Source organism: Sminthopsis crassicaudata, chromosome 3 (genome assembly GCF_048593235.1).
Source record: "Sminthopsis crassicaudata isolate SCR6 chromosome 3, ASM4859323v1, whole genome shotgun sequence".
Taxonomy (NCBI): Eukaryota; Metazoa; Chordata; class Mammalia; order Dasyuromorphia; family Dasyuridae; genus Sminthopsis; species Sminthopsis crassicaudata.
The window spans coordinates 385243033-385268396 of record NC_133619.1 but is presented as its reverse complement, the minus strand read 5'-3'; the positions used below and the strand labels follow the sequence as shown (position 1 = coordinate 385268396).

The window sequence follows — 25364 nt, the reverse complement described above, 5'->3', positions numbered from 1 at the left end:
TTGACTGTTAATATCTGACATCTTTAATTCTTACTAATCAGTTCTTTGGTATGAAAGGAAGGTAAAGGAACCAAATGAAGGTTCATAGACAAGAGGAAACAGGACACCTAAGAATTCAAAGCAGGAAAAAAAAAAATCAATACTTTTTTTGCTTTGAGGCTCTTAATTTTCCTTTTTGAAAGCACATTATTTCTTTTCAAGTTATAAATTTTCTTCAGAATTGAAAGCATAAATTAAGTACGCTAGTGAGTAATGTTGTGTTTTTGTTTTATATATATATATAAAATGATTAGGTTGTATTCAATGATGTCTGATTTATTTTCTAGTTCCAGCATTCTACCAATCTATTGCTGATACAGATATATATGTTAAAAATAAATAAGACTATCAATTTTACGTTTATACAAAGAGACTAATAGTGTCATGGAATATGGATCATTAGAAAGGTCATTTCAGGGGAAGAAAGTGAGAACACATCCACATTTGATTGGATTTTTCAAGTAGATGAGTATATAAACCTATATATATAGTAAATAGAGTATATAGGTCTAATTCTTGTCATAGAAGCTGTAATGTTATGTAACATAATTTGATACTTTCTCAATTTACCTAAAAAACAAATGAAGTATGAAATATGTTGGTAAGTATTAAAATATCGTGGGATTTATTCTCCTTAATTATAAGATGAATACTTCTAAGAGGAATGTAATGGTCTCATTCCACCATTTCCAATATTAATTGTGTTTCTGCTCAGATATGTTAGCCAAGACCATCAATGAATCAATTATCTACTAGGACTCCACCATCCCCTCAGTTATCCGGACCCAAAACTTAGAAGTTCTTCTTGACTCCTTATTCTCTTATTTTCTATATCCAATAAGTTGCCAAGTCCTGTCTACTTTGGAATTTTTTCTTATATGTTATCTTCTCTCATACAGCCACCACCCTGGTAAAGGTGCTCTGCAGCTAATACCTTGACTATTAAAACAGCTTGCTTAAAGGTTTCCCTGCCTCAGGTATGTCCCCACCGCTGACTATTCAGTAGGCCTAAAATGCAAATCTGGCCCTTTTCATTCCCCCCCCCCCCCCAAGCCTTCTATTATTCAATAAACTCCTGTGGCTTTCTATTATCTCCAGAATCACATTCAAAATCCTCTGCTTGGATTTTAAAGTCCTTCATAACCTGACTCCTTCCTATCCTTCAACTCTCATTCCTCTTCAGGCTTCACACTCTCTGGAATTATTCTACTATTGTAAATAGAAACTTCTTCATTCTAAAAGTTTACTTTTCTCCTAGAATTTTCATACTGGAAACAGTGTCTACCCCATGGTCTCTTCCTTTGATTTTTCTTTTTGAACTTTTTACATTATCTATCAACCTTTCCTCTGCCCAACCTGCAATATATAACCTTTTCTAAATGCTATTGCCACTACATTATTTTTAATTCTGACCTGAATAAATGGTCTGTAGGCATTGTTACTGGTATTTCCTCACCACCTTTGGGAGGGTAATTGATGTAGAAAAACGGGTGATGGTTTGTAATCAGAGAACCTGTTTTCTAGCCTTGGTCCTTCAATTTGCCACCTGTGTGGCATTAAGCAAGTAATTTTACTTCAATGGGCTTCACTTTTCTCAACTTTAAAATAAGAGAATTGGCTTAGATGGCCCCAAAATTTCCATCTAACTCTAAATCTATGAAGCAGAGTTTTGGCAGGGGAGAGGGGGGTTGTATGTTTTAGTTGCTCAATAATTTTGTAGAGATCAGTAGATGCAATTTCAATGTATATTTTACTAGGTCTTTGCCCCATTCAAAAGGTTATAGAGCATAAAACTTTGAGAAATAAAGATCTAGGGAATAAAATTTTAAACTGTTTTGCACATTGTTTAATATTCTGTGGTTCCTTTAATTACAATTATTGATAAGGAGAACAATTGTAATGCTTACAATAAGCTTATATTTATATAGCATTCTAATGTTTATAAAGTGTTTCACATATATTAGTGCATTTCAGCCTCATAATGACCCAATTAATGAGTATTATAGTATTATCATTTCTATTTTACACATAAGGGAACAGAAACTCATAGAGGTTAAGAGACCTCCTTAACTATAAGTCTTAGAGTTAGAATTTGAAATTAGGTCTTCCTGATACAAAACTTCCAGGTACAAAACTATCTATTATACCATGCCTTTTTCTACATATTACTTGACCACAATTTATAGAAATTGGTCAGTAAAATGACTAAATGTTTACATAAATAAACATTTTAAAAAGGATTACATAAAATTTACAAATGGCAAAATGAGTACAAAAATAAACGTTTTTCTGTTTTCATCATAGCATAATATCTGAAAAAAGCTTTATCTAAGTAATTGATATAAAAAAATAAATAACTTAGTGTCCTCAAATGATCAATATTTTATCACAAGTATATATTATTGGAAAATTGTTTAAAGAGAAATATGAAGCGTATGTAGTAACTAGTGAATTATGTGAATTGTAAAAAAAAAATACAATGGGTAGAATTCTATCTCACTATTAACTATTAGCTCTATGATTTCAGGCAAGTTATTAAACATCTGCAATAATTTAAAATATAAAATAATTGAACTAGACCATCTCAACAATGCCCTTCAGTTCTAACATCTTGCTAATTTATGTACCATGAGATGCCATGGCTCCTTAAGATAAATTGAAAGGTAGCAAACTTATATTTATTCGTCTATTTTTCTTGGAGTTTTAAAGAAAATCTGCCATGAGTGAGGTTAATTGAATCTTCTGAAGCTGTTCATTGTACTTAGAATAAAATCAGAAACAATGTTGTACAAAGAAAATTTCCCATAAATTGAAAAACAAAGTATAATCCATTTACTGCCTTTTATTTTAAATGGTATTCCCCTTGACTTATATCAACAGTTTTTAAGTTTTGAAAATGAGAGATATTAAAGAAAACTTAGCATGTAATTTATGGAAATTTTTCATATCTTTGTTCATTAAACACTAGTGCTAATCTTCATCTTCTACAGAACAATGTGATTTAATACAAAAAACACTCAATTTGAAGAGATTTGCATTTTAGTGTTCTCCCTGTAGGCTTTGGATAACTCACTTTACTTTTCAGATTCTCATTTTAATCATCTACAAAATAAAAGGTTGGATCAAATTATTTCCCACATTCTTTCCAGCTCTCAATCAATGAGCCCATTATCAAACTGGAAGAAATATATTCCTGAATATGATTTGCTGTACAAAACAAAAGAAGTGGCTTTTTAAAATAAAATAACAATTCAATCTAAATATCACCTTCTTTGCTTGACAATATTCAAAATTAAATGACCCCACATTTGTCATTTAAAGCTCATGACTTTTGAAAATTATATATAAAGCTTTCATTTAGTGAGTTTTATGATCACAAAACAATTTTAGCCCATTTCAAAAGACAATTTTTGCCATTTGTGACTGAAACTATTATAGGAACTAATTTTCTCTGATTTAATTAACCTATAACAATATCCAAAGACTATAATCCAAAAGCCAAAATAAAGTCTGTCTTCTTCCTATTACAACTTTTGTGAGAAGGACACTAGTCCCAAATCCTATACTTGAACTTATATTTCTCATATAGAATTTATAAGCCTTATCCTACCTAAATTTTCCAAACAACTATCATTGTGTTAAGGCAGACAGTGATGCATTTTACTCTCATATCTGATGAACTTTGACTATAGAGCACTTGATAAGTACTGCTTCTCTGATACTTATAACAACAACAACAACAATAATAATAACAATTTTACACAGAACTTTCAGAATCAAGGCATAGTGGATAGAAAGCCAGTCTTGAATCAAGTCAGAAAGAGCTAGGTTCAAGTTCTGCCTTTGAGATAAACTATATATGCCATTATTTAACCTCTTAGAATCCTGAGTAATTCTCAACGACTCTATGATGCAGAGGTATAGATGATTGGTAACAGTGGTGAACTTTCCACTGATTGAGATTCTCTTGCATGAATAAGATCATAGGTCAAAGTTATCTATTTATCCAAAATCTGCAAAGCATTCCAAAAAAGTTATCTCATTCAGGACTCACAAAAGCCTCATGAGGTAATTAACTATTATTATTCCCATTTTATAGATGATGCAAATGATTTAAGAAGATTACTTGATGCTTCTGTTGACTATACCAAGCTATTTCTTCATACTAATGTCTAAATTGTTGTCATTTTCATTCTTGCACATAGACAAAAGAATCACCAATTTCTAATATTTTGATTTAATAGGAATATACTAGGAGTAGAATGAAGTGGTAAAATACATTGTCATTCCATTTTATTCCATTCGTCTCAAGGTGAGCCCTACAATGTTAGATAATCAATTCCAGTTTTTTTCAGTTATGTTCTTCAGTTTGGACATGATAAAGAAACTTGTTTTTACTGCTCTTGACTCCATTTATGATATATATTCAATTCTATAACACCTTAACAATAAAATGCTTGCCTATTTAATAAATAAGTTGCTATAGAACTATAAACTTTTAAAGGAAAAAAAGAAATCTGTTACAGGTTTTAGTGCCTTTATGAATAAATCTTATAGCACAGTATCTGCTTCAGTTTTTTTTTTTTTTTTTAATATAGCTAGGAACATTGTCCTTTCTTCATAGAATGCTAAATAGTAAGCCCAAAGTAATACTAAAATTTAGTTTATGATTTGATATTAAACATAAAAATAAAGGAAACCCAGTTATTCTCCTATCTTTAGCTATTATGGAGAATGAAAAAAATTACATGTTCATAGATAAGGATATTTCATAGATGCTTTTAAAATTCTTTGTGTTCTTTCCACTATTGCCTAAATTCAAAATGACTCCTAAATAATCAGTCAATATTAAGACAGCAGAATTAAACCCATATTTTATACAATGCATATCTAATCCAGGATTATTATGATGTTAATTGGCTCCATCTGAGGGAAAAAAAAAAAAAAAAATCACACAAACTGTTCCTGGGTGCTAAAACCTGAATACAATTATAAGTCACATTTTCTTACTGAATAATATTTCACACAAAATGAGGGAAACTGCTAAATAAGTATGTTTATTCATTCAGAATTGGCTGAGTGATCAAAATCCAAGACTTATCATTAATGTTAGCTGTTAACTCATCTCCACTCAATGGAATCTAAGAAATTTTCTTGTTCTTATGAGATCCAATATATTTATCACTAACTTGTATAAAGGTATAGATGTCTTGCTTATTACATTTGCAGCAGACACAAAACTGGAAAGAATAATTAAGAAAATGGATGGGTAAAACACTGGGTAAAATCTGGAGGAGGACCTGAATTCAAATCTGGTCTCAAACACTTAACACTTTCTAGCTGTGTGACCCTGGGCAAGTCACTTAACTCCAATTGCCTCAGCCAAAAAAAAAAAAAAAAAATCTTCAGTTAATTGAAGAAAATCACATATTAAAAACTGGAACAGGGCAAATTAAAGCTAAATGTCATAGGTTCCTAGAATAATGGATTTAGAGTTAGAAAAAGAGCTCAGAATCACTGCTAATCAATCAATTTGTTAAGCACTTATTGTACATGTGTACATGTGATAATGATAAAAGAAAATAGCTATATTACACTTCATTCATTGGATCTAATAGGACCATAAATTGTTGACTAAGAGGATGAATATATGTGTGACTGAGACAAGAGCTGACTGATCATGCATGTAGAGAGGAAAACAGCAAGTGTAGAATGGACAGTGCTGTTTTTCAGTGGATATATGCTTTCAACACATCAAACAGTGATAGATACAAATGAAAAATAATTTAAAAGTCTAAAAGGGATTCTGTTATGTGCTATGAACTATGTAGAACATAAAGGATAATACTATTCTTCCATTCATCAAGTTTTCCTTATCTTTTTAAGGAGGGGTGGGGAGAAAGAAGACAGAAATTTATAAAAGCATTAAGGAAATCCTTCAGCATATAAGGTATATTGTTTTGTTTTGTTTTTGTTTTGTATCAGCCAGATTAGGCAGTTTAGGTCACTATACATAATGCAGTAAAAATCTTTGCCCAGTGTTAGTCATATACTACCTATAGCTAACCTTTAGTGTTAACAAGTGATATAATTTAAAATGCAGTAAGGAACAAACAGAAGCTTATCATTATTACTCCCACAAAATCAATTCCTTTACAACTGATGTGTAAGCTCTAGGACAAGCCATTTGTATTCTTTTAAAAATATTTTTTGTTATTTATACTCACCTACAATGTTATTCATATGGTGCACAATGCACTCATCTCCTGTAATCCAAGGACGTTTTCCTATTTCATGACCATAACCTCCCCTGAAATGGAAAAAGGACACAGAAACACTTGAGCTTTTTGTTTGGGGAAAAATTTCAGCATCAGAAATTGACAGATTTCCAAACCAATCTTCATTTACTTCTTTGTAATTATGGAAAAAAAATTCGTAAGCAACAATAACAATAACTCTTTAAACTTGTTTATTTTCAGATTTTTTGCTTATTTTTCCATTAGGAAAATAAAATTAATTAGCCTGTTTTTTCAATATTTAAGTCTGATATATTTTATATTTTATCTGCACTTGAACTGATTTCTTTCATTTACAATATGATCATCTACTATGAAATCAATTTTGTAAACCCCTTATTACCTACTGGCCTTAAGATCAGAAGGACAAGGACTAAAAGCCTAAAATAAAGTTAACAGTTTAATCACATAACTGCAAATTGAATAGGTTTGAAGAATGTCATCATCTGTATGATACCTATAATAAATAGCATTTGAAAAATATTGATTATATTAACCATCATTCCCTGATTGATTGATTTTCTGGTAATTCTCTCCATCTTTTTTCTCATTATAATTTTTTCTAGAAATTGTATTTTATTTACTACATGTATTAAATGTTTGTTATGTATAAGGAAATTGACTAAATGCTAGGGAAATTACAACAAACAATTCAATAAACATTAAGTACCTAAAATATTCTAAGCACAAAGATTTAAACAGGTAAATTCTTCACCCTTAAGATCTGTGGGTTGGAATACATTATGTACTAGGCAAAATAGAACAAGATGAGTCAAGAGAGAAATCTTGAAAGAAGTATTATAAGAAAGAATATTATCACTCAGAAGATTAGGGAAGAGTTCACAGAGGGGGTGACACCAGATTTGAGCTCAGAGGAAGTTAAGAAATCTGAGGTATATAAGAGAAGTATGTTCTAAGGACAGGTTATAGTTTTCATGAATAGAGGGGGAAGTTAAAATGTTGCGTTCAGGGAATAATTAGTACTTCAATTTGGATGGAACATTTTGGTACTCCTGGAGTTTGAAAGCTAATAGTCAATAGAGTTTATTTAATTTTCTATAGTGTAGTATATTAATTATTATCTAGAGACTCAAAAGAAATAGAAGAATTCTCAATAAAAATTACAAATGAATGGTTAGAAAATCATATAAAAAGGTATATGAAACACAAAAAAGGACAAAAACTCATAAAATTTTGTCCTGAAATGAAGCAATGAGATGCTATTAAATCCCGATCTCTCTGAGCTTCAGTTTGCTTAACTGTAAAATTAGAGGATTTTAAAGGCTTTCAAGATCACTTACTATTCTAAATCTATGATCCTATGATAATTTGGTCTTAATTTTATTGATTAGAAATTTTACTATATTTAATTTTACTGGCAAGAAAATTGAAAATAAGAAAGGATAAATAAGTCATTCAAGAACATACAGCAAATCAGTGGCAGAATTATGACCAAGATTCTCCTCTAAGTACATCTAAATCTTGTGTTTTATCCAACCCAAGTACAAGCTATGCATAAAGTAATAAAGATAATTCAAAAATTGCTTTATGATTACAAAATATTTACATGCATATTATCCAGTTTGATTATTGCAATAACTTTGTGAGATAAGTAGTATAACTATGATAATGATTAAGGAAATATGTAAATTGAGGATCAGAGAAATAATGACTTATACACAAGTAATATACTACTAGTTATGGCAAAGAGAGAACAATAACTAGGGATTCTGACTCTAAATCCAGTAGTCTGCTCAGTTAGTTGTATATGTTCCGGCTAATAATCAATAAATAACTATTAAACACCTACTTACTTTCATACCCAGAATCTGCCTCAGAAAACTCCCACATCCCATCTGTCAGATTCTGACCATTCCTTAGTCAGATAGCTTCTGGTCTAAGGATAATTCCACAGATTAAACTCCTGAGACAATAGTGAATAAGGCACTCTTCAATTCATTGCTGACTGATAATCTGGTCGTAATAATCTGGTCAATGAAAACTAAATTCATTCCTACCTATAAGCCATAGAATTAGCCTATCAATGATAGAAGCTGGATAGATGTCTCTGCTGTTTCTCTGCTAATTTCTTTTTAGAAATTCAAGCCCACTTTGAAATGGTATTATTTGCAATAAACTTTGCCCCTTGACTAGGAAATGGGTACAAGCCTGCCAATTATTTTGGGACATCTTGTGACACCGGTATGTCCTCCTTTTCCAACCTCAACAATATGATAAAATGAAATGAAAAGCATACTAGATTTATAATGAAAGGACCTGGGTTCAGAGCTCAGTTCTGCTACTTATTATCTGATGATTTTGGCTAAATCATTTATCTGGACCTCTAATTCTCATGTCAGATTTTTTGGGAGACTATGAGATTCAAGACTCTTCTTGAGAATGTTTTATAAATCTGCCTTTCTGCTTGCCCTTCCTCTGCTGACTTTTAAAGAATATTGGATGAATTTACATTATAATATTCTTCCAAATTTAATCCTGATGTCAGAACCAGGAAACAACCAATCAATCCATCATTAACATCTATTTAATTACTATTATATACTCAATGTGATAATAAATGCTAGAGAATACAAATATGTAAAGATTTAGTACCTGACATTAAAGAGACTATTGAAGGAAACATGACATATACTCATAAAGCAATAACAATATCCCATAGTCTATAGTAGCCTATGACTAAGTGCCTAAATGCTAAAATTTCTAAAATATAAAGTTAGTTAGTACTTTTGATTTTCAGAGGAGAGAACTATGTAGAGATATAGTCCATAATAGTTAATCAAGTGCAATTATAGGAAAGATTCTCCATAAACAGTTTCTAAATGTCAATTGAAAAAAAGTTGTGACTATCCTTATACTGATTCATAGAACAATATTAATCAAGAAGTCCTTAGTAATTACTTATTATGCACAAGAAACCTATTATTATTGTTTGCCTTCATTCTTGAAGAGGGCCATGACATTGAAGGAGTGTAGCTTCTAGGGGAGACAGTAATAGGGAGGTCCCCCCAAAAAACTTTAGAGCGCTTCTGTTCTAATAATCTGTCAGTGATTCTAAAATCTTCTGGCTTTTGAATCTGTGATCCCAAGGTTCCCCTCTCCCCAACCTTGGAGTGCTATCATTCCAACAATCTGTCTGTCAGTGACTGCAAAAGTCTTCTGGCCTAGGAATATAATAATATTTTCTCTCTTAGACTTTAGGGAAGATATATTTGTGATCCTGAGGCCCTCTGATTCTAGAATGTTGTAGTTCTAACAATCTGCCTTTCAATGATTATAAAGTCTTCTGGCTTTAGGATAGCCCTAGATCTGCTAGTCAGTGATAACCAAATTCCTGAGACCACTCTTCAGTTGTACTTTTAAGCCATAAAATTAGCATATCAATGACATGAATAACTCAGAAAATGTGTCTTCTTGCTCCAAATTCTTTTGGAACTTAGACTGCTTCAAATGAGGTTACAATTACAATAAACTTTGCCCCTTGACTTGGAGATGGGTTCAACCCTGAAAATTCTTTTGAGACACCAGTTTGTGACCGCCAACCTTTAGAGGTCCCTTCTCAACCTAAGCAATATCAGGGAGATGATGATGTGACAAGCAAATGAATTGGATTTAAGTGAGAGAGGGTTGTGCAAAATCACCAGGCTCACTTTCTCCTCTAGAACCATCTGGGTCCAGTGGCAAGATATAAATCAAGATAATTGAGAATGACCCTGTTGGCATCTTCTTTGGCTTTTTAAAGCTAAAATCTTTAGCAGCTCTCAATTTGACTGAGGCAAAGCCCATTCAGTGATTATGGGTAGGTAAGACTTAAGGCAAAGAATGGTCTCTTTTACCTACTTTAAAAAAAAAAAAAAAAAAAAGGAGAGGGAGGGAAAAAGCCTCAGGGTTTCTGCAAAAACAGAAACAATTGCTATTTACTTTCACTCTGGACCCAAGCAAAGACTAACTGGGGCTTGGCCTGGTTAAGCATTGAGAATGGGAGTTATTAGAGTTTTTCTTAAGAAAGAAATTAACTAGTAAATGTCTTAGGGGGTTATGCAAACCATTAATTGTAATTTTAAAGTGACATCTCCAAATTCAATGAAAGGCTATGAAGAAAATTAAAGCAGTCTAAGTCAAGCCTACATCATTCTCACCAAGCTGTGTTTGACATTAGAAAAGACAATATTTTTAAACTTGTGAATCAAATGTCTAAGGACTTTCATTCCACCTCCCAAATTGGTTCAAAAATGTTTGCTTCTGGCAATTAAGAGTAGGAATAGGAGTTTTCCAAAAGTTTTCTAATTAACTTTCTTTTTAAGGGGAAAAGGGACCAAACAGTACAAATACTTGAGTACAGTGATTTTAAAACATGCGTTTTATATGATCTGATGTGGGGTTTGTCACCAAATGATGGCAGACACCAAAAGTTGGGATTCAGTCATGTAAAAATTCATATGACAGTTCTCTTTGGCAAAGTTAACTTTATTTAGGGAAATAAGGTGCAGACAAAATGAAGACATACAATAGACACTAGGAATGGTAAATATGAAATAGAGTTGGGAGAACATATGAAAGACAAGTTCCTCAGTGGAATTCACAATTACCCAGTAGAAAAGGATCACCCCAAGAGGTTAGGGTATGCAAGTAGCTGGAAGGCTAAATTCTGAAATGGACTCAGGACTCTAAAAGACTTCTCAGTAAAGAAGAGAAGCTTAGTGTAGTTAGGGGAGATACCATATGGCATAGGGGAAAGGTGAATGGGACTAATTGGATTAAGTGTGAGACTAACTCACATGATCCCTATTCCCAGAGGCAGAAGATCAAGTCTTAGAGCTTGTGTTGCAGGGAGTCATATGGTCTCTAAAGGTCAGAGCCTCTGGAAGTTACAGAAGTGATGTGACCCACAAGAAGCAGACAACATTGTCCAAGGATGGTTATGTCCCTCTAGTCTATCCAATGAAAAGATTGGGGTCTTTTCCTATTTAACTGGGTGTTCTACTTCCTGCTGGTCAGGTCAAGCTCATGGTGGGAGCTGGGATAGCTTCCAGGTGTGTCTGGGCCCCTCCCTACAGGGACTAAATAAAGGCTTTGCTTTGTATCTGAATTTGGTAAAAATTTGGTAAAAGGGGGTCTAGCACTTGTCCCACACAAAGCGGAAGAGGAAAGACACCCCAAAGTAGAGTGCCCTGGTAGGCTGATCCAAAGGCAGGTCTTGGGATGGCCCATAGGTTGATTTTTATAGGGAAAATTTAACCCAGGGATATGCCTGCCTGAGATTTCTATGGAGGGTGAGTCTTGGAAGTTTGACTTAACCACCTTTTTGTTTGCCTAGATCACCTTCCCAAATGGTGGGACCTTGGAGCTAAACTGATCTTTATCAGAGTCTTCTGCCAGTTTGCCTCAGGGATCAATTCTCTTAAAAACACCATTCCGGACACCTACAGATCTACCTAATCTTAATCCTCGTTCCTTTAAAATACTCAAAGTCAAAAGCAAAATGCAAAATAATTAAAATGTTATTGAAATAGTTCTCCTCTTTCTGAGTTTTCCATTTTTTAACCTCACTTCTTTCTTAGGATGGATTGAATACTGACATCTCCCTTCATCAATATGTGGCATGTAATGCCATTTTAAAAGTAACAATCAAATTATATACACATCAATGTGTCAAAGTATATAAAAATAAAATTAATATAAAAACTGATTTATATAAGATAAAGACTGATTTAAATAAGATGACAATTACCTTTAAAAGGACAAAACAATACATAGTACTAAGAAGAAAGAGTAGAGTAGTTAGTTATTATTATTCATACTATTATTAGATTGCCTGCAGCTTGCCTATTTCTCCACTTCCAATATAAATGCTAAAGACAAAAATCATTATCCTTAAATGGTAGTTAAAGGCAGATACTTGGATCTTTTTTATTTTAATCACATAGAACTCTATAGCCTTTGCTGATAGCACAATATATCTTATTACATTTAGGTAGTAAAATTCTATGCTCTGCCTCAGAGAATTTATATCACTGAATATTATGCTACCTTACTTCTAACGCTGGTAGACATTTTTTGGTAATAATCTTTAAAGATACATTTCTGAATTCAATACCTCCCATATCATACACAAAGTCTACTCATTTTGTCAGCCTGGGAGCCTGCAGTACGAAAATGAATGTGGAGTTACACAAATAAGCCACTACATGACATGGTCCATCATTAGAAAAAGTTGATGTAGATGAAACTACAGTTAGAAACATCTGCATTGTACTTGAGAAAGAGTATATTACTATCATTAAAAAAATATTTAAAGAGTTTCAGCAAAAGAACTCTCTCTTTATAAATTCTCTGAAGGAAAAGAAGACATGAAAGACAGTTAATTTATTATAACAGCATATACCAGAGAAATCAAATCACTCCAACTCTATGTTTACAGTGATGTCTGAGGGACAATGTTTGTCTCAATCGTATGGCTATAAAATCAAATTAGAAAGCAAACAGAAAGCAAAGAACCTGGAGAATTTTTCATATTTAGTTAGCCTTTTTATTCACAGCTTAGATCATGCTAAAACTATCCTAGAAAGAGGAAAATCTATTCTATTTTGAAAGTTCTTACAATAGTTTACAACTTCATATTTCCAATTAACAAACAAAACTTCTGGGGAAAAATGTGTGCTTATAATCAATAAGGATTGTCATACTTTTTTGAAATCCATGGGTTTTTTACATGAGAAAATCCCTAAGGCTAAATGTGACAGTAACAATTACACAGGAAATAGAAATTCTCATTTTGTCATGTACCGACAAATATCTAGCTTCATGTCTATTCAATTCAAAATGAATGAGATGAGGTGAGATCTTTCAAGACAGTTGTGAAAATCGAGTAAGGCTTCATCTACTTCAGAGTTCAAGTAGGCCTGAAGGACTCTGAAGGGCATTGCCTTCCCCTCCTATGATATCCTCTCCCTATTTCATCCAAATATGGGCAACTATGTACTTATTGGTCAAGTTCAATTTCATGGGTAGATCTCGAGTTTAGAATGTAAGACTCTCAGCCAATGACGATGAGGGTCAGTGGTGGGAGGGGGTGTTTTGCATTAGGGAATAAAGGTACTGTCCTGCCCACAGGAGGTGCTTCCTCTCTTGGATTGTCTACTAGTAGGGTGGGACGCCCTTCTCTTGAGAATGTACAATAAACTTTGCTTTTCTCTAGAGCTCTCTCCAGCTTTTTTATTAAAATGGTGACCCCTCACCATTTCCGTACCACACAAAAAATGTTCATGCATTCTTTTTTTCTTTACTGAGGTCACATTTGAACTCAGAGCTTCCTGACTTCAGGGCTGGTGCTCTGTCCATTGTACCAGCTAACTGCCCCTCATGCATTCTTTAACTATTTTTCTTCTTTTAAAAGTTCTTATAATGTCATTCTGAAGAGAGTGAATTCTGAAACTCTCTTTTGACAGAGACCCACCCTTCCGAGCAGTTAAGTGGTTACATTAAGATTAGCCCACCACTCCCAGTAGCTCCAACTCCTGGTTATTGAGTGGCTAGAAACTCCCAAGATAAGTATTTTTTTTTCAACTGGAAATCTAGGCCTGAGGGCAGTGACAATGTTGAAGGAATCTCATTCAATGGAAGCCCTACCCCTAGACTGCCAATAAAATGACCATTTTGAACTCCAAATTTTTTCAGAAATCTGAAACAGGAGTTATGCTTTGCCAACAAAGCTCTCTTCTTGGCAAAGCTGCCTGCCAGGACTCCTGCCCCCTTTGAAGAGACCCTCTTCTCAGTTATAACCTTTTGTTATTTCTCTGCTAGGACCTTTTGCCACTGAGGAATCTGTCTTCCTAGCAAAGCTGGCTTCTCGGTGCCCTTTTGACATTCAGACATTTCTTGGTCTGTGAATTCTTTAGACCTGTGAGTCTCTCCGACCAGAGGGGATTTCCACAACTCTCTGCCCTCCCAATAACTGCATCAATTCTTTTCATTTGCCAAGCTCCATTTAAAATACAATTATGATTATCATAAACAATTATTGCTTAGTGAATTTCTCATAAGAGATTCTTAATTAATATCTCTTGAATGAATGAATAAGTATATTGATAAACTTGGCATTCCTAGGCACACATAATTTGGGAATCATATAGTCAATTCCTGCAAAGTTTAGAGAATTCTTTACATGGTTTTTATGTAACTAATAGATAAATCTATCTCATCAATTATAGAACCATCTTTTGCTATACTCTGTAAGTACCTTTTTTCTACAACCTCTCGGCTCTAATCATATCTATCCCCTTAAAATACCTTCAAAAAAACTCTTCAGGTCCATTGTTTACTACTTCCAAGAAACTCTAATTGCAATTAAAAAAATTTTTTTTAGCAATAGAAAATACCATTTTCTCAAAATACTCAATTATCACATGAGAAGAAAATCATAAGAATGCAAGTTTTCTATTTCAAATATTGAGACTTGCTATTTATTTTACAACAAACGTTTTAAAAATCAAAATGTCACTGAGAAACTGTTTAAACCATACAATATTGAAATTGAAACTCAGAAACAAAAAAATAGCCCCAGACATGTCTTTGTTTCTCAAGAATTCCTCCTTTCAAACTTTTGCTGTAGCCATTTTTTTTTTTTTAAAGACAGTTTAATGTTTGGTCTGTAAAATGGTACAAATCCATCAAGTTTTTATCTCATTTTGTACATGTAGATTTGAGTCACTTCAGACAACTGGCTGTGGCATGATTTTTAAAAAATGATTTATTTAATGAATGGTCCTGTTACTCCATATGCCTGTGATTGATATGGCTGATTTCCAAAATGATGTAGCACCAGGTGATTGGCTTTAGGAAAAGCACTAAATGTTGGCATTTGGTCATGAAGAATTCACAATGGTCATTCTCTTTGGCAAAAGGTAGGTTTACTTAGGAGAAGAGGTTACAGATAAAATGAAGAGATACAATAGACACCAGAAACAGTAAAGATGAAATAGAGTGGGAGAGCACATAGCAAGGAAAGGGGTTTTAATATTTAATAATGGAAAAAAACAAGTTTTCTAGTGGAACTTGCAATTAGCTATGAGAAAGAAAACACTCCACAAGGTATGCCCTTAGTTGGCAGGATAAATCCTAAGACGGATTTAGCACCCTAAAAGAGTTAGTTAGGTATAAGGAGGAGAAGTAGAGTTTGAAAGGAGAGACACAATAAAGCACAGTGAGGTTATAAGAGCAGTCCCATGGCATGGGGGAGGGATAAGGGGAAAGTCACTGATCTAAAAGAGAGCAATAAAGATGGCAAGTGCCATAAACAGATTCATAGGAAAAAATTAACCTCTGAATATGACTGGGATTTCTGATAGGACATAGAAAGGTGAAGCTGACCATGATTCCCACAAAGGGTGGCCCTCAGGGTTTGACTGGAATTCTGGGAGGGGAGAGGAGATATGGAATTAAACTGATCCCTATCAGAGCCTTCTCCCTGCCTGCCTCAGGAACAATTCCATCCATGCTCCAGTTTCTCTCTGTCAACCACACATAACAAAGATACTAGGCAACTATAAAGAACTTACAATAGTGAACCTGATGGACCATTTAAGTATGGTAGATTATATTTTACAGACCATGTGTGAGTATAATGAAAGTTTCATTATCTGTTTTTGTAGGCATTATTTAACAGTGAAAAGAATTTGCAATTATTTTTGCTTACTATTTTTCCTATTTAAAAAAATCACTCTTAAAATAGTCAAAACATTGAAAAGTATTAAAGTACATCAACTGCCCTTTCTAATTAATGTTTACTAAGTCCGTTAAGGAGAGAAGAGGAAAAGAAATTCTCCATTGACACAAAGAAAAAAAGTAAAAGAAGGTGACCCTCTATTAAAGAAAGTCCTTTGATTGATAGGTGCTTTCCTTTTGTATCTTCATCTCAGCATGGAAATGTGGTCTAACTGTAACCTTTAAAAAAAAATCAACCATTAACTTGATAAAATAGGATAATCATAAAGAAATGGATAGGGTTGCAATTTAAAAAAAAGAAAATAATTGGGGTGGGAGAGAAGCGGGGAATGCAGTGCTGGGCTAAATGAATAACCAAGAGGCAAGGATACTTTCTAAAGTTCAAATTCATTCAACCTAATTTCCTGCTCCTTCAAAGAAATCAGGTCAGAAAAGTGTATTAACCATTTTCATTAACTCTGATTCTCACACTTTAAATAACAAAGTAAGCTAGTTCAGAATGCTTTCCAATGTAGTGATACCTTTATAGTGTGAAAAAGGCATCACAGTCTTACAAGTGACAAAACTATCTTGGGCTTCACAAATTAGTCAAACTTCTCCCCTCACTGCATTAAATACTTAGGTGTGAACCACAAAGGCTCAGCTTAGTTGTATTATAATCAACCTGGGAATAATTAGATCTGTTACTACAATTTCTTATTACTATAGTGAGTTCAAGCTTTAGGCTGTCAACTTTAAATTCTGGATTATCAACAAAAAAAGATTTTCCAGTATGGAAGGCAGAGTGGTATGGGGATTGAATCGGGAAACATTCAGAGTATCTGGTTCAGCAAAAACATCAATTCTGAAAAGAGTCAAAGAGCCAGAATTTTCATATTTCATACTTTTGCCTTCCCCTCTTTCCTTTTTTGCTAATTAAATTGTATGAGAAGAAGGCTATAATTTTGGCATCATGAGCATCTAAATTCAGATTCTATCAGCTTTCCTGTTAACTAACTGTGAATTTGAATAAATCATTTCAATCTCACTAGGTCTCAACTTCTTTTGTTTTTGTGTCACAGTTTCCTTTTATTGTTCTGTCTCAGTTTCCCTAAATTGTTCTGTCTCAGTTTCCCTGAATTGTTCTGTCTCAGTTTCCCTGAATTGTTCTGCCTCCGTCCCCTGGTTGCAACCTCCTCTTCCTGACCATTAGGACTCATATAACTTAGGGCCAGCTACTCTAGGGTCATAAACTGTAAATGTTTAATTTCAGATAAGGGGGAGATCTTCTATTTCAAATATTCTGGCTCCTAAGTCCTCTTAATTATCAACAATTTATGGTCCTTACCCTGACAACTGTCAGAACTGGATTGAAGATCCCTTCCTAGAAATTCCTGCTCACCAGTGCTCTTTATCATCGCCCCTCCCACCCAATTCTCCCCCACCTCCTTTCCCTATAAAGAATCTCTGGAATCTCACATTTCATCCTGAATTCTTTGAGACAAAAGTCCAATTCAGCCTTGGGGGAAAAATGGATTTTGATCCCTCCCTCTCAGAAATTCAAATAAAATATTAAAAACTCTCTAATCTCTATCTTGCCTCAGTTTCTCTGGCATTACACTGCAGAATGAGAAGATTGGATTAGAGCAATAGGGTCAAAATCAAAGTAGAATAGAACTCTCTGACTATTATTAGTTTGCTGACTTAGAAAATCACAAATTAATACTATTTACTTTGAATTGTATTTTTATTTATTTTATTAAACATTTCCTATTTACATTTTAATCTGGTAGGGATGCACTCTATAGTTTTCAGATCTCATTTTGATATCTTTGGGCTAAAGGATTTCTAAGGTCCTTTCTAGCTCTAGAGCAATGATCTTGTGCTTTTGTGACTGAGAAAAAGAGAAATCCATTTGAGATGCTATAGCTGAAGTATGCTTCTTGAAAGAATTGATACTTGACTTTGTTCTTAAAGAACTTATAAGTAAAGGGGGAGAGGGGAAACAGGTCAAACAATAGCAGAAAAAGCAGAAAGGAATGAGGAAAAAGTAACCAGGAAATTTGTTTGACTGGAAGTTAAATGAAAATTCTCTTAGGTGTAATTAAATAGGTTTTCCCTTTCTTCAAATTTGTAACTCTAAACGTGAGAACTATGTATTGGTACATTATAATATTCTAAGTATAAGTGCAGAATGGATTTCTAAGGGATTTTGTGGTATTATCATTGGTGATTAAAAACAGAGCAGAACAGACAATTATTTATAAAGGCTGATTTGAAATTCTTATCTAACTTTAGAAACTTGGATTAAATTATCTTTTTAGCTTCTTTCTGCAGAACTCTTATAACTCATATTGTCACTAAAATTAAATTAAAGGAATAGATTAAATACTTCAAGATTTCTTGTAGATATAAAATTCTTTGATCAGCTAAATATTATTATACAGTAGGATAACACACACATTTCTGTTCTTAGCTTCAAGATCTTTTATGAAACTTTGAATCATAGTTTTTAGAAAGTACTCACATTTTGGCCCACTTTTCCATTTCCTCTTCCAGGTATGTTTTAACTTTTCTTGGTTGAAGGCCAAGAGAATTTCCCAATAAGTAGATGCACTTTTCATCTTTATTTACTAAAGACAGATCAACTGAAAGAGAAATGAAACCTGCTTATTTGAAAAATAAGGGAGTAGAAAAATTTTCCATTTGATATTTTGGCTAATATAGTACAAGCACAATCATATGAGCAGGGAAAAAAAAAAAAACACACCAAAAACCTTATCACTACCCCCCAATAAGAGAAGAACTCTTATTGGATAGAGGAATAAAGACCTCCTTTCCAAACCTCTATTTATATAGGATTTCCAGGCTAATCATCTCTTAATTACCCCTTAAGGTGAAATCCTTTCAATTTTTCCATCATGACCTAACACCTGGTAAAGTCCCTCCGACTTCTGTCCCACTCTGGTGTTTCCTTTTATGTGTTGTTTTCCTTTATTAAATTGAAATTATTTGAAGGCAGAATCTGTCATTGTTTGGAGGTACTGTTGTTTATCTTTTGTTCTGGAAGAGGACCAATGATATAAAGAAGGTGATATCTTAATTTGAAAGTAAATTGGAGTTAAGAAAGGCAGGACTGTGCAAAGTCATCAGTGTCATGCTCTCCTCCAGCACTGAGTCCAGTGGCAAGACACAGGTCAAGGTGACTTGAGATGAACCCATATGCAGTGGGAAATATATATATATTTTTAAAGCTAAAGTTTTTATTTATATTCCAGTTGCTTTGCATGGTGTTTGACAAAGAGTAGGCAACTAAGAAATGTTTATTGACTGACTTTTAATGTTAGATCCTCAGGCTACAAAGATAAAAAAATTTAGTCCTTTCCCCAAAAAAAAACAAAAAAACAAAACAAAAAACAAAAAAGACCTTAAAATCTAATGTGCATGTAAAAAAGAGAAAAATAAGAGAGGGAGGCTGGGTTGGAAAGGATTTATTGTTGTTCAATTGTTTCAGTCTGTTCAACTCCTTGTAACTCCATTTAGGGTTTTCTTGGCAAAGATAATGGAATAGTTTACCAATTTTCTTCTCTGAATCATTTTATAGATGATGAAACTAGGATTCTGAGATAAACAAGATTAAGTTACTTATGCAGGGTCACACAGCTGATAAATATCTGAGGCCAGATTTGAACTGGAGTCAGGAAGACTCATCTTCCCAAGTTCAAATTTGAACTTGAGAAAAAGAGATATATACTATCATATTGAAACACAATCAAGTATATTAATTCCTTATCTCTCACTATAAATATGTTTGATATCTCAGGCAAATGAAATCATCATGTTATACCCAAATCAACTACAAATGACATAGGAAGGAAGACACTATCTACATTCAGAGAAAGATCTGATGAATAGAAGTATGTATAAAATGATTTTAAACATACATATACATATTGTGTCTAATAGTAGTTTTCTTTCTCAAGGGAGAAGGGAAGAAAAGAAGAAGAAAAGTTATTTACATGATAACTTTGTTATATATTTAAAAGGAATAGAAAGTTATATGTAATAAAGTCACAGTTTCATGTACAATCATTTTTGTAACAATTCTACTGTTATGGAAATGTTTGTTTTATTTCATAAATTAAAAACAAAATAAATACAAATTTTTAAAAAGCTGACAATGAGCAAAAAAAAAAATGATTTTGTTTTCATGAGTTTTCTATTACATCTGTATAGAAATAGATAACCTTGATTAGGTACTCTTATACTTCATTGAGTCCAAATAGCAGTGTATTTGTTGGAAATAAAGCTAATTTCTGCAACTCTTTAATTAAATGTTTTAGTTTTTTAAAGGATAACTTATAAACATACATTTGAATATACCTTTTTTTTTTTTTTATAGATTTGTTGCCTCTTTTTCATCTGTATTCTGATCCAATGAGAAGTATAAACATTATTCATACTCCTAAATTGGGATCATTAACAGTTCTTTGTTATCCTGAAGAATAAATAATCATCTTACCAAGAAGAGAAAACGTGGCCTTTTATTTTGAATTTAGAGCTGTTAATTTGTCTGCTGGGTCTCAAATTCCAACAAAAATATTTGGCCCATTGAGAGTTAAGAATATAACTCTCATACATTTCAGCCCCATCCAAAGCAATATGCAAGACTACTGAAACAACATATCTATTCATTGCCTTACTATTCCATTTTCTCTTTAAGACCCTGTTCTGCTTTACTTTATGCTATTTCCATTGTTATACATCTGCATATGATTTCAAATTCAAAAGACATCTCAATAAAAGGAAAGAGAAAGGATTCTAGATTCAATTATCAATTATTGTATAAGCTGCGAACATATTTCCCAAGTACTTTCTTCCTATTTTAAAGGAAGTGCTAGATCTGAAATTTTGATATAATGCTTTGTATCCCAAGAGCTTAACTAACATATGATATGATTGCAATGAACAAAATTGATCATAATGGAATTATATTAAGAAAAAACGACTTTATTCATTCTTTAAAGATTAACTTTAAAACTTCCTGTTCTATAAAGACCTACTTTGACCATTGCAAAATATGTAGACCCTATATTTAAATTCTTTGATTTCTGCTTTTTTTCATATTTCATCAAAACAATCATAAGGTTCTGTCAGGAGGGATCATATTTCTCATACTTTATTTTTCTCCATAGAACAGGCATAATATACAAAAATAGTATACAAAGCTATCATAGTCTAGACCAATGGCTTGCCAAGTTAAAATGAGATGAGTTGAGAATGCTAAGAAGTATGTGATCAATCAATTTTATGAGAGTAGGAAAAGAGGTCACCACCTACCCTTCCTGGCTTTTTAAATATAGAACTTATTTCTAACAGAAGGACATTATAAAATCATAGAATTTGAAAGATGGAAGAGAACTCATAGACTATTTTGTTCAACCCTTTCAGGGGAAGAATCCCCACTTTAGCATTCATCATCTGGTTATCCACCCTCTTATTTAAAGATCACAGAATGGGGACCCATCACCATTCAAGGTAACCCATTCATTTTAATTTGGCTTAATTTTAAAGATTGTCAACAAGCTTAAATTTCCTTTTTTTTTGAGGGGTTCAATTTCTGTTCATTGATTCTGGTTCTGTCCTGTGAGCCAAACAGAAAAAAAAATCTCCACAAGACATCCCTTGTCATACTAGAATATAGCCATCATGTCTTTCCTGTGTATTCTAGTTTTCAGGTAAAACATACCCAATATTTCAACTAATTCTCAGGATATTTATTCAAGGCTCTCCAGACATAAAGCTACCCTACTCTGGTTATTCTCCAGCCAATCAACATGCTTAATAAAAAAAGGCGGGGAGGGGCACCCAGATCTGATAGTGCTATCACTATGAGACATGAAATGTGTGAAGTACAGTGGAACTAACACTTCCCTATTCTTAACACCTATGAATCTGAATCCAGCCCAAGACTGTATTAGCTTTTTTTGTCAGTCACATCACACTGCTAACTAATAGTGAGCTAATAATCCACTGACCATTATATCTTTTTTTTTATTTTAAGATTAACTCCTGACTATGCTTTTCAAGCAATGTAAAGTTTTTTATATTCAAATGTCAGAATTTCATTTTATTAAATTATAAACGCATCAAGATCTTTTGGGAATCTGACTGTCATCCAGTGAGTTAGTTATCCCTCCAAGTTTTGAGTCATATCCTACATGTCATCAGATCTCTAGGATACTACACTAGAGCCTTCTTGCCATATTATCATTGAACCACTAAAAACTAATCTTAGAATTTGAACATCCAATTACTGTTGAATATATCTAATTATATTCTCATGAAATTCATATTTGTCCATCTTCACATAAAGGAAAAATGAGGTACTAAACTGTATCCAATGAATTTTAGTCATCTGTTAGTTTAGTAATCCATTCCGAAAAAGGAATGAGTGTAGCCTGATAGGGTGTTATTTTATTTTATTTTTTTTTTATACCAAGGCATACATATCTATATTATATGTTAGGCACTACACAAAAGCACTGTGGATTCAAAGAAATGAGAGAATTCTTGCAGTCAAAGAACTTGTATTTTCTTTTTCCCATTTTAAAACTTATTTTTTTCCAATTTCAAAGCATTTATTTTCCCTCCCTTTGTTTCCCTCTGCACAACAGGTTAAAGGGAAAAACAAAACCATTGCAACAAATAAGTGTAATTAAACCAAAATAATTTCCATATTAGCTATGTCTAAAAAAAGTATATCTTATTTGCATATTATACTATGTAATTATGTCAGGAGAAGAGAATTATTCTTATCATTAGATCCTTGGAATCAAGATTGATCAGGAGTTAACTTTAAAAGTTGTTTGTTTTAATGATGTTGATAAAGTATAAATTGTTCTGGTTTTAAGTATTTCACTCTGCATAGATCCATACAACTCTTCCCAAGTATTGTTTCCCAAGTTGTTGTTTTTTTCATTTCTTATATTGCAAACAAATATTTCATATACATATATATGTGTATATATATATATGCATATATACCATAATTTGTTGATTAATTCTCAATTGTGAGATATCTCCTTAGTTTGTCACCATAAATAAAACAGCTATCCATATCATTGCTCCTATAAAATCTTTATCTTTTTTCTTATCTCAAGGGTATATCTGTAAGAACACTATCATATCATTTGCAAAAGATAGTTTTGTGTCTTTGTGTTCTTTTTTTTGGTCAAGAAATGAAGACAATGGACATCCTCGAATTATTCTCTTCTTATGCTTAAAAAAGATCTGTCTGTATTTATAGCCATTATAGGTAACAGCATTTTATGTTTCCTCCTTTTTTGTTGTTCAGTTGTGTCAGAATTTTTTTTTTTCCTTTTTGGAATTATCTTGGCAAAGATATTGAATTTTTATTAAATTTTTGCTTTAGTTTTCATTAGAGATGTTGATCTAAGGTTTCTCTGTTTTAACTCATTTTAGGTATCAAAATCAAATTTGTATCATAGAATGAATTTGAGAGTTATTCTTTTAAAGTATATATAATACTTTTGGTATTTTTAAAAGTGTATATAATACTGGTATTTTTGGTATTTTTAAAAGTGTATATAATACTGGAATTAATAGTTCTTTGAATGTTTGAGAGAAGTAATGCATAAATATAGCTGGTCCTAGACTATTTCCTTTGGTATTTATTTGAAATTATATCTTTTCTTTTTGGAAATATGACCCTCATTGAATATAATTTTAAATCTTATTGTGATAAATAAAATATGTATTTAAAAGTTTTGTAGAGATTTTGAGAAATGGACAACTTTTGTAAAGGTATCATGCACAGCTGAGAAATCTACTCTTTTGTATTTTCTTTCAATAATTAACAGAGATTTATCATATTTAACTTTTTTTCTCAAATTATATTCATATTTTTAGTTTTCTTCTCTTAGCTTTCACTGGCATACACTCACTTTAGAATTTTATTATTTTTCCCAATAATTCATTCACTTAGCTTTTCCTATAAGTATTTAGATGCTATATAATTCAGTTTTTGTTAAATATTTTAAAAATATTATTTTGTTAAATAAGTACATTTTAGCCCAATATGATTTTCCCATTTGACTCCTTATCAGTCTATTTCTCTGAGATCATGATGGTTGCATAAACACAACTCATCTGGAAGGGCAGCTAGGTGGTGGCAAGGAGAGAGCCCTGGAGTCAGCAAGATCTGAGTAATCTGAGTCCAAATCCAGCCTTAGATACTTAGTAACTGTGTGATTCTGGGAAAGTTACTTATTACTTAATAGTGACTGCCTCCCTCTTCTCTGCTCCCTCCCCCTACTCAAAAATCATCTGAAATATATTTTGTTTTAGTTCCTCATTTTAATTCTGTGTGAATATTTATATTTTAAGTTTATTTCTTATAAACAAAACACTATATGATTCTACTTTGTAATTCATTCTACTAATTTCTATTTTATGGGTAACTTCATGCCATTGCCATTTACAGTTACACTTAATTAAATTTTTCTTTTCACTGTTCTCAATATTTTTGTTTTCCTCTTTGCTATCTCCCCCCTCTTTACATAGAAGAGGATTTTGGAGTAGGAGTGTATGAGGCACTAACACTCTTTGCTTAATGCAAATAGTGTCTACTCCCCTATCATTATTCTTTCCCTCTTACTCAGGCTTCAAGTAAAAATTCTTTTTATTTTTTTTCTCTACCTCCTTATGACCCCTCATCTTTATCCCTCCTAGAATTTGGTGTTCATTTTGCTTAGGAATAATATCTCCTTTTTTTCCTCTCTCCTGGGTTCCTGTTTTCTCTGTTGAACTGAATATATTTCTATAAAAACCTTTTTCTCTTTAAGTTTTTGTATATGTGTATTTGTATGTTCTACCCTCCTATGACAAGTTTAGATGAAAGTGACCCTCTCCCCTCCCCTTTTTCTTGTTTATATAGAATTCTACTTCTACCTTTATAATATAACCCCTAATATATCCTTTCCTCTCATGTCTTTCCCTTATTTTAAGATGATCAAAACTTGTTGAAAACTCAAGGAAAACCTTCATCTTATTTGCTTGTCTCTATGAATCATTATGACAGTATGTTTCTTAATGTCTGCTTTACTATCCCCCCTTTCTCCTCATTAAAAAGCAAAATATTAAACAGGTAAAAACTGAAAAGCTGTTGATAAAACCTAATCAGTATAACTAGAATAAGTGAATCTGACACTTGGGGAAAATATCTATGCATCATACATCTAAGAAAAGCTTGCTATGTAAGATATAGAGGGAATTAATAAAATATAT

The 25364-nt window shown here is 32.6% G+C and overlaps 1 protein-coding gene across 2 annotated transcripts in view; it reads right to left on the bottom strand.

Annotated features, from left to right (window-relative positions):
- Positions 1–25364, bottom strand: part of KYNU (kynureninase) — a 124890-nt gene that overhangs the window by 73844 nt on the left and 25682 nt on the right. For both annotated transcript variants that reach the window (XM_074302011.1, XM_074302012.1), the window contains exons 3-4: positions 18583–18703; positions 6267–6349 (exon numbers count right to left, since the gene is read on the bottom strand). In XM_074302011.1, coding sequence (XP_074158112.1) covers positions 6267–6349; positions 18583–18703 — 204 coding nt within the window. The remainder of the gene's footprint in view (positions 1–6266; positions 6350–18582; positions 18704–25364) is intronic.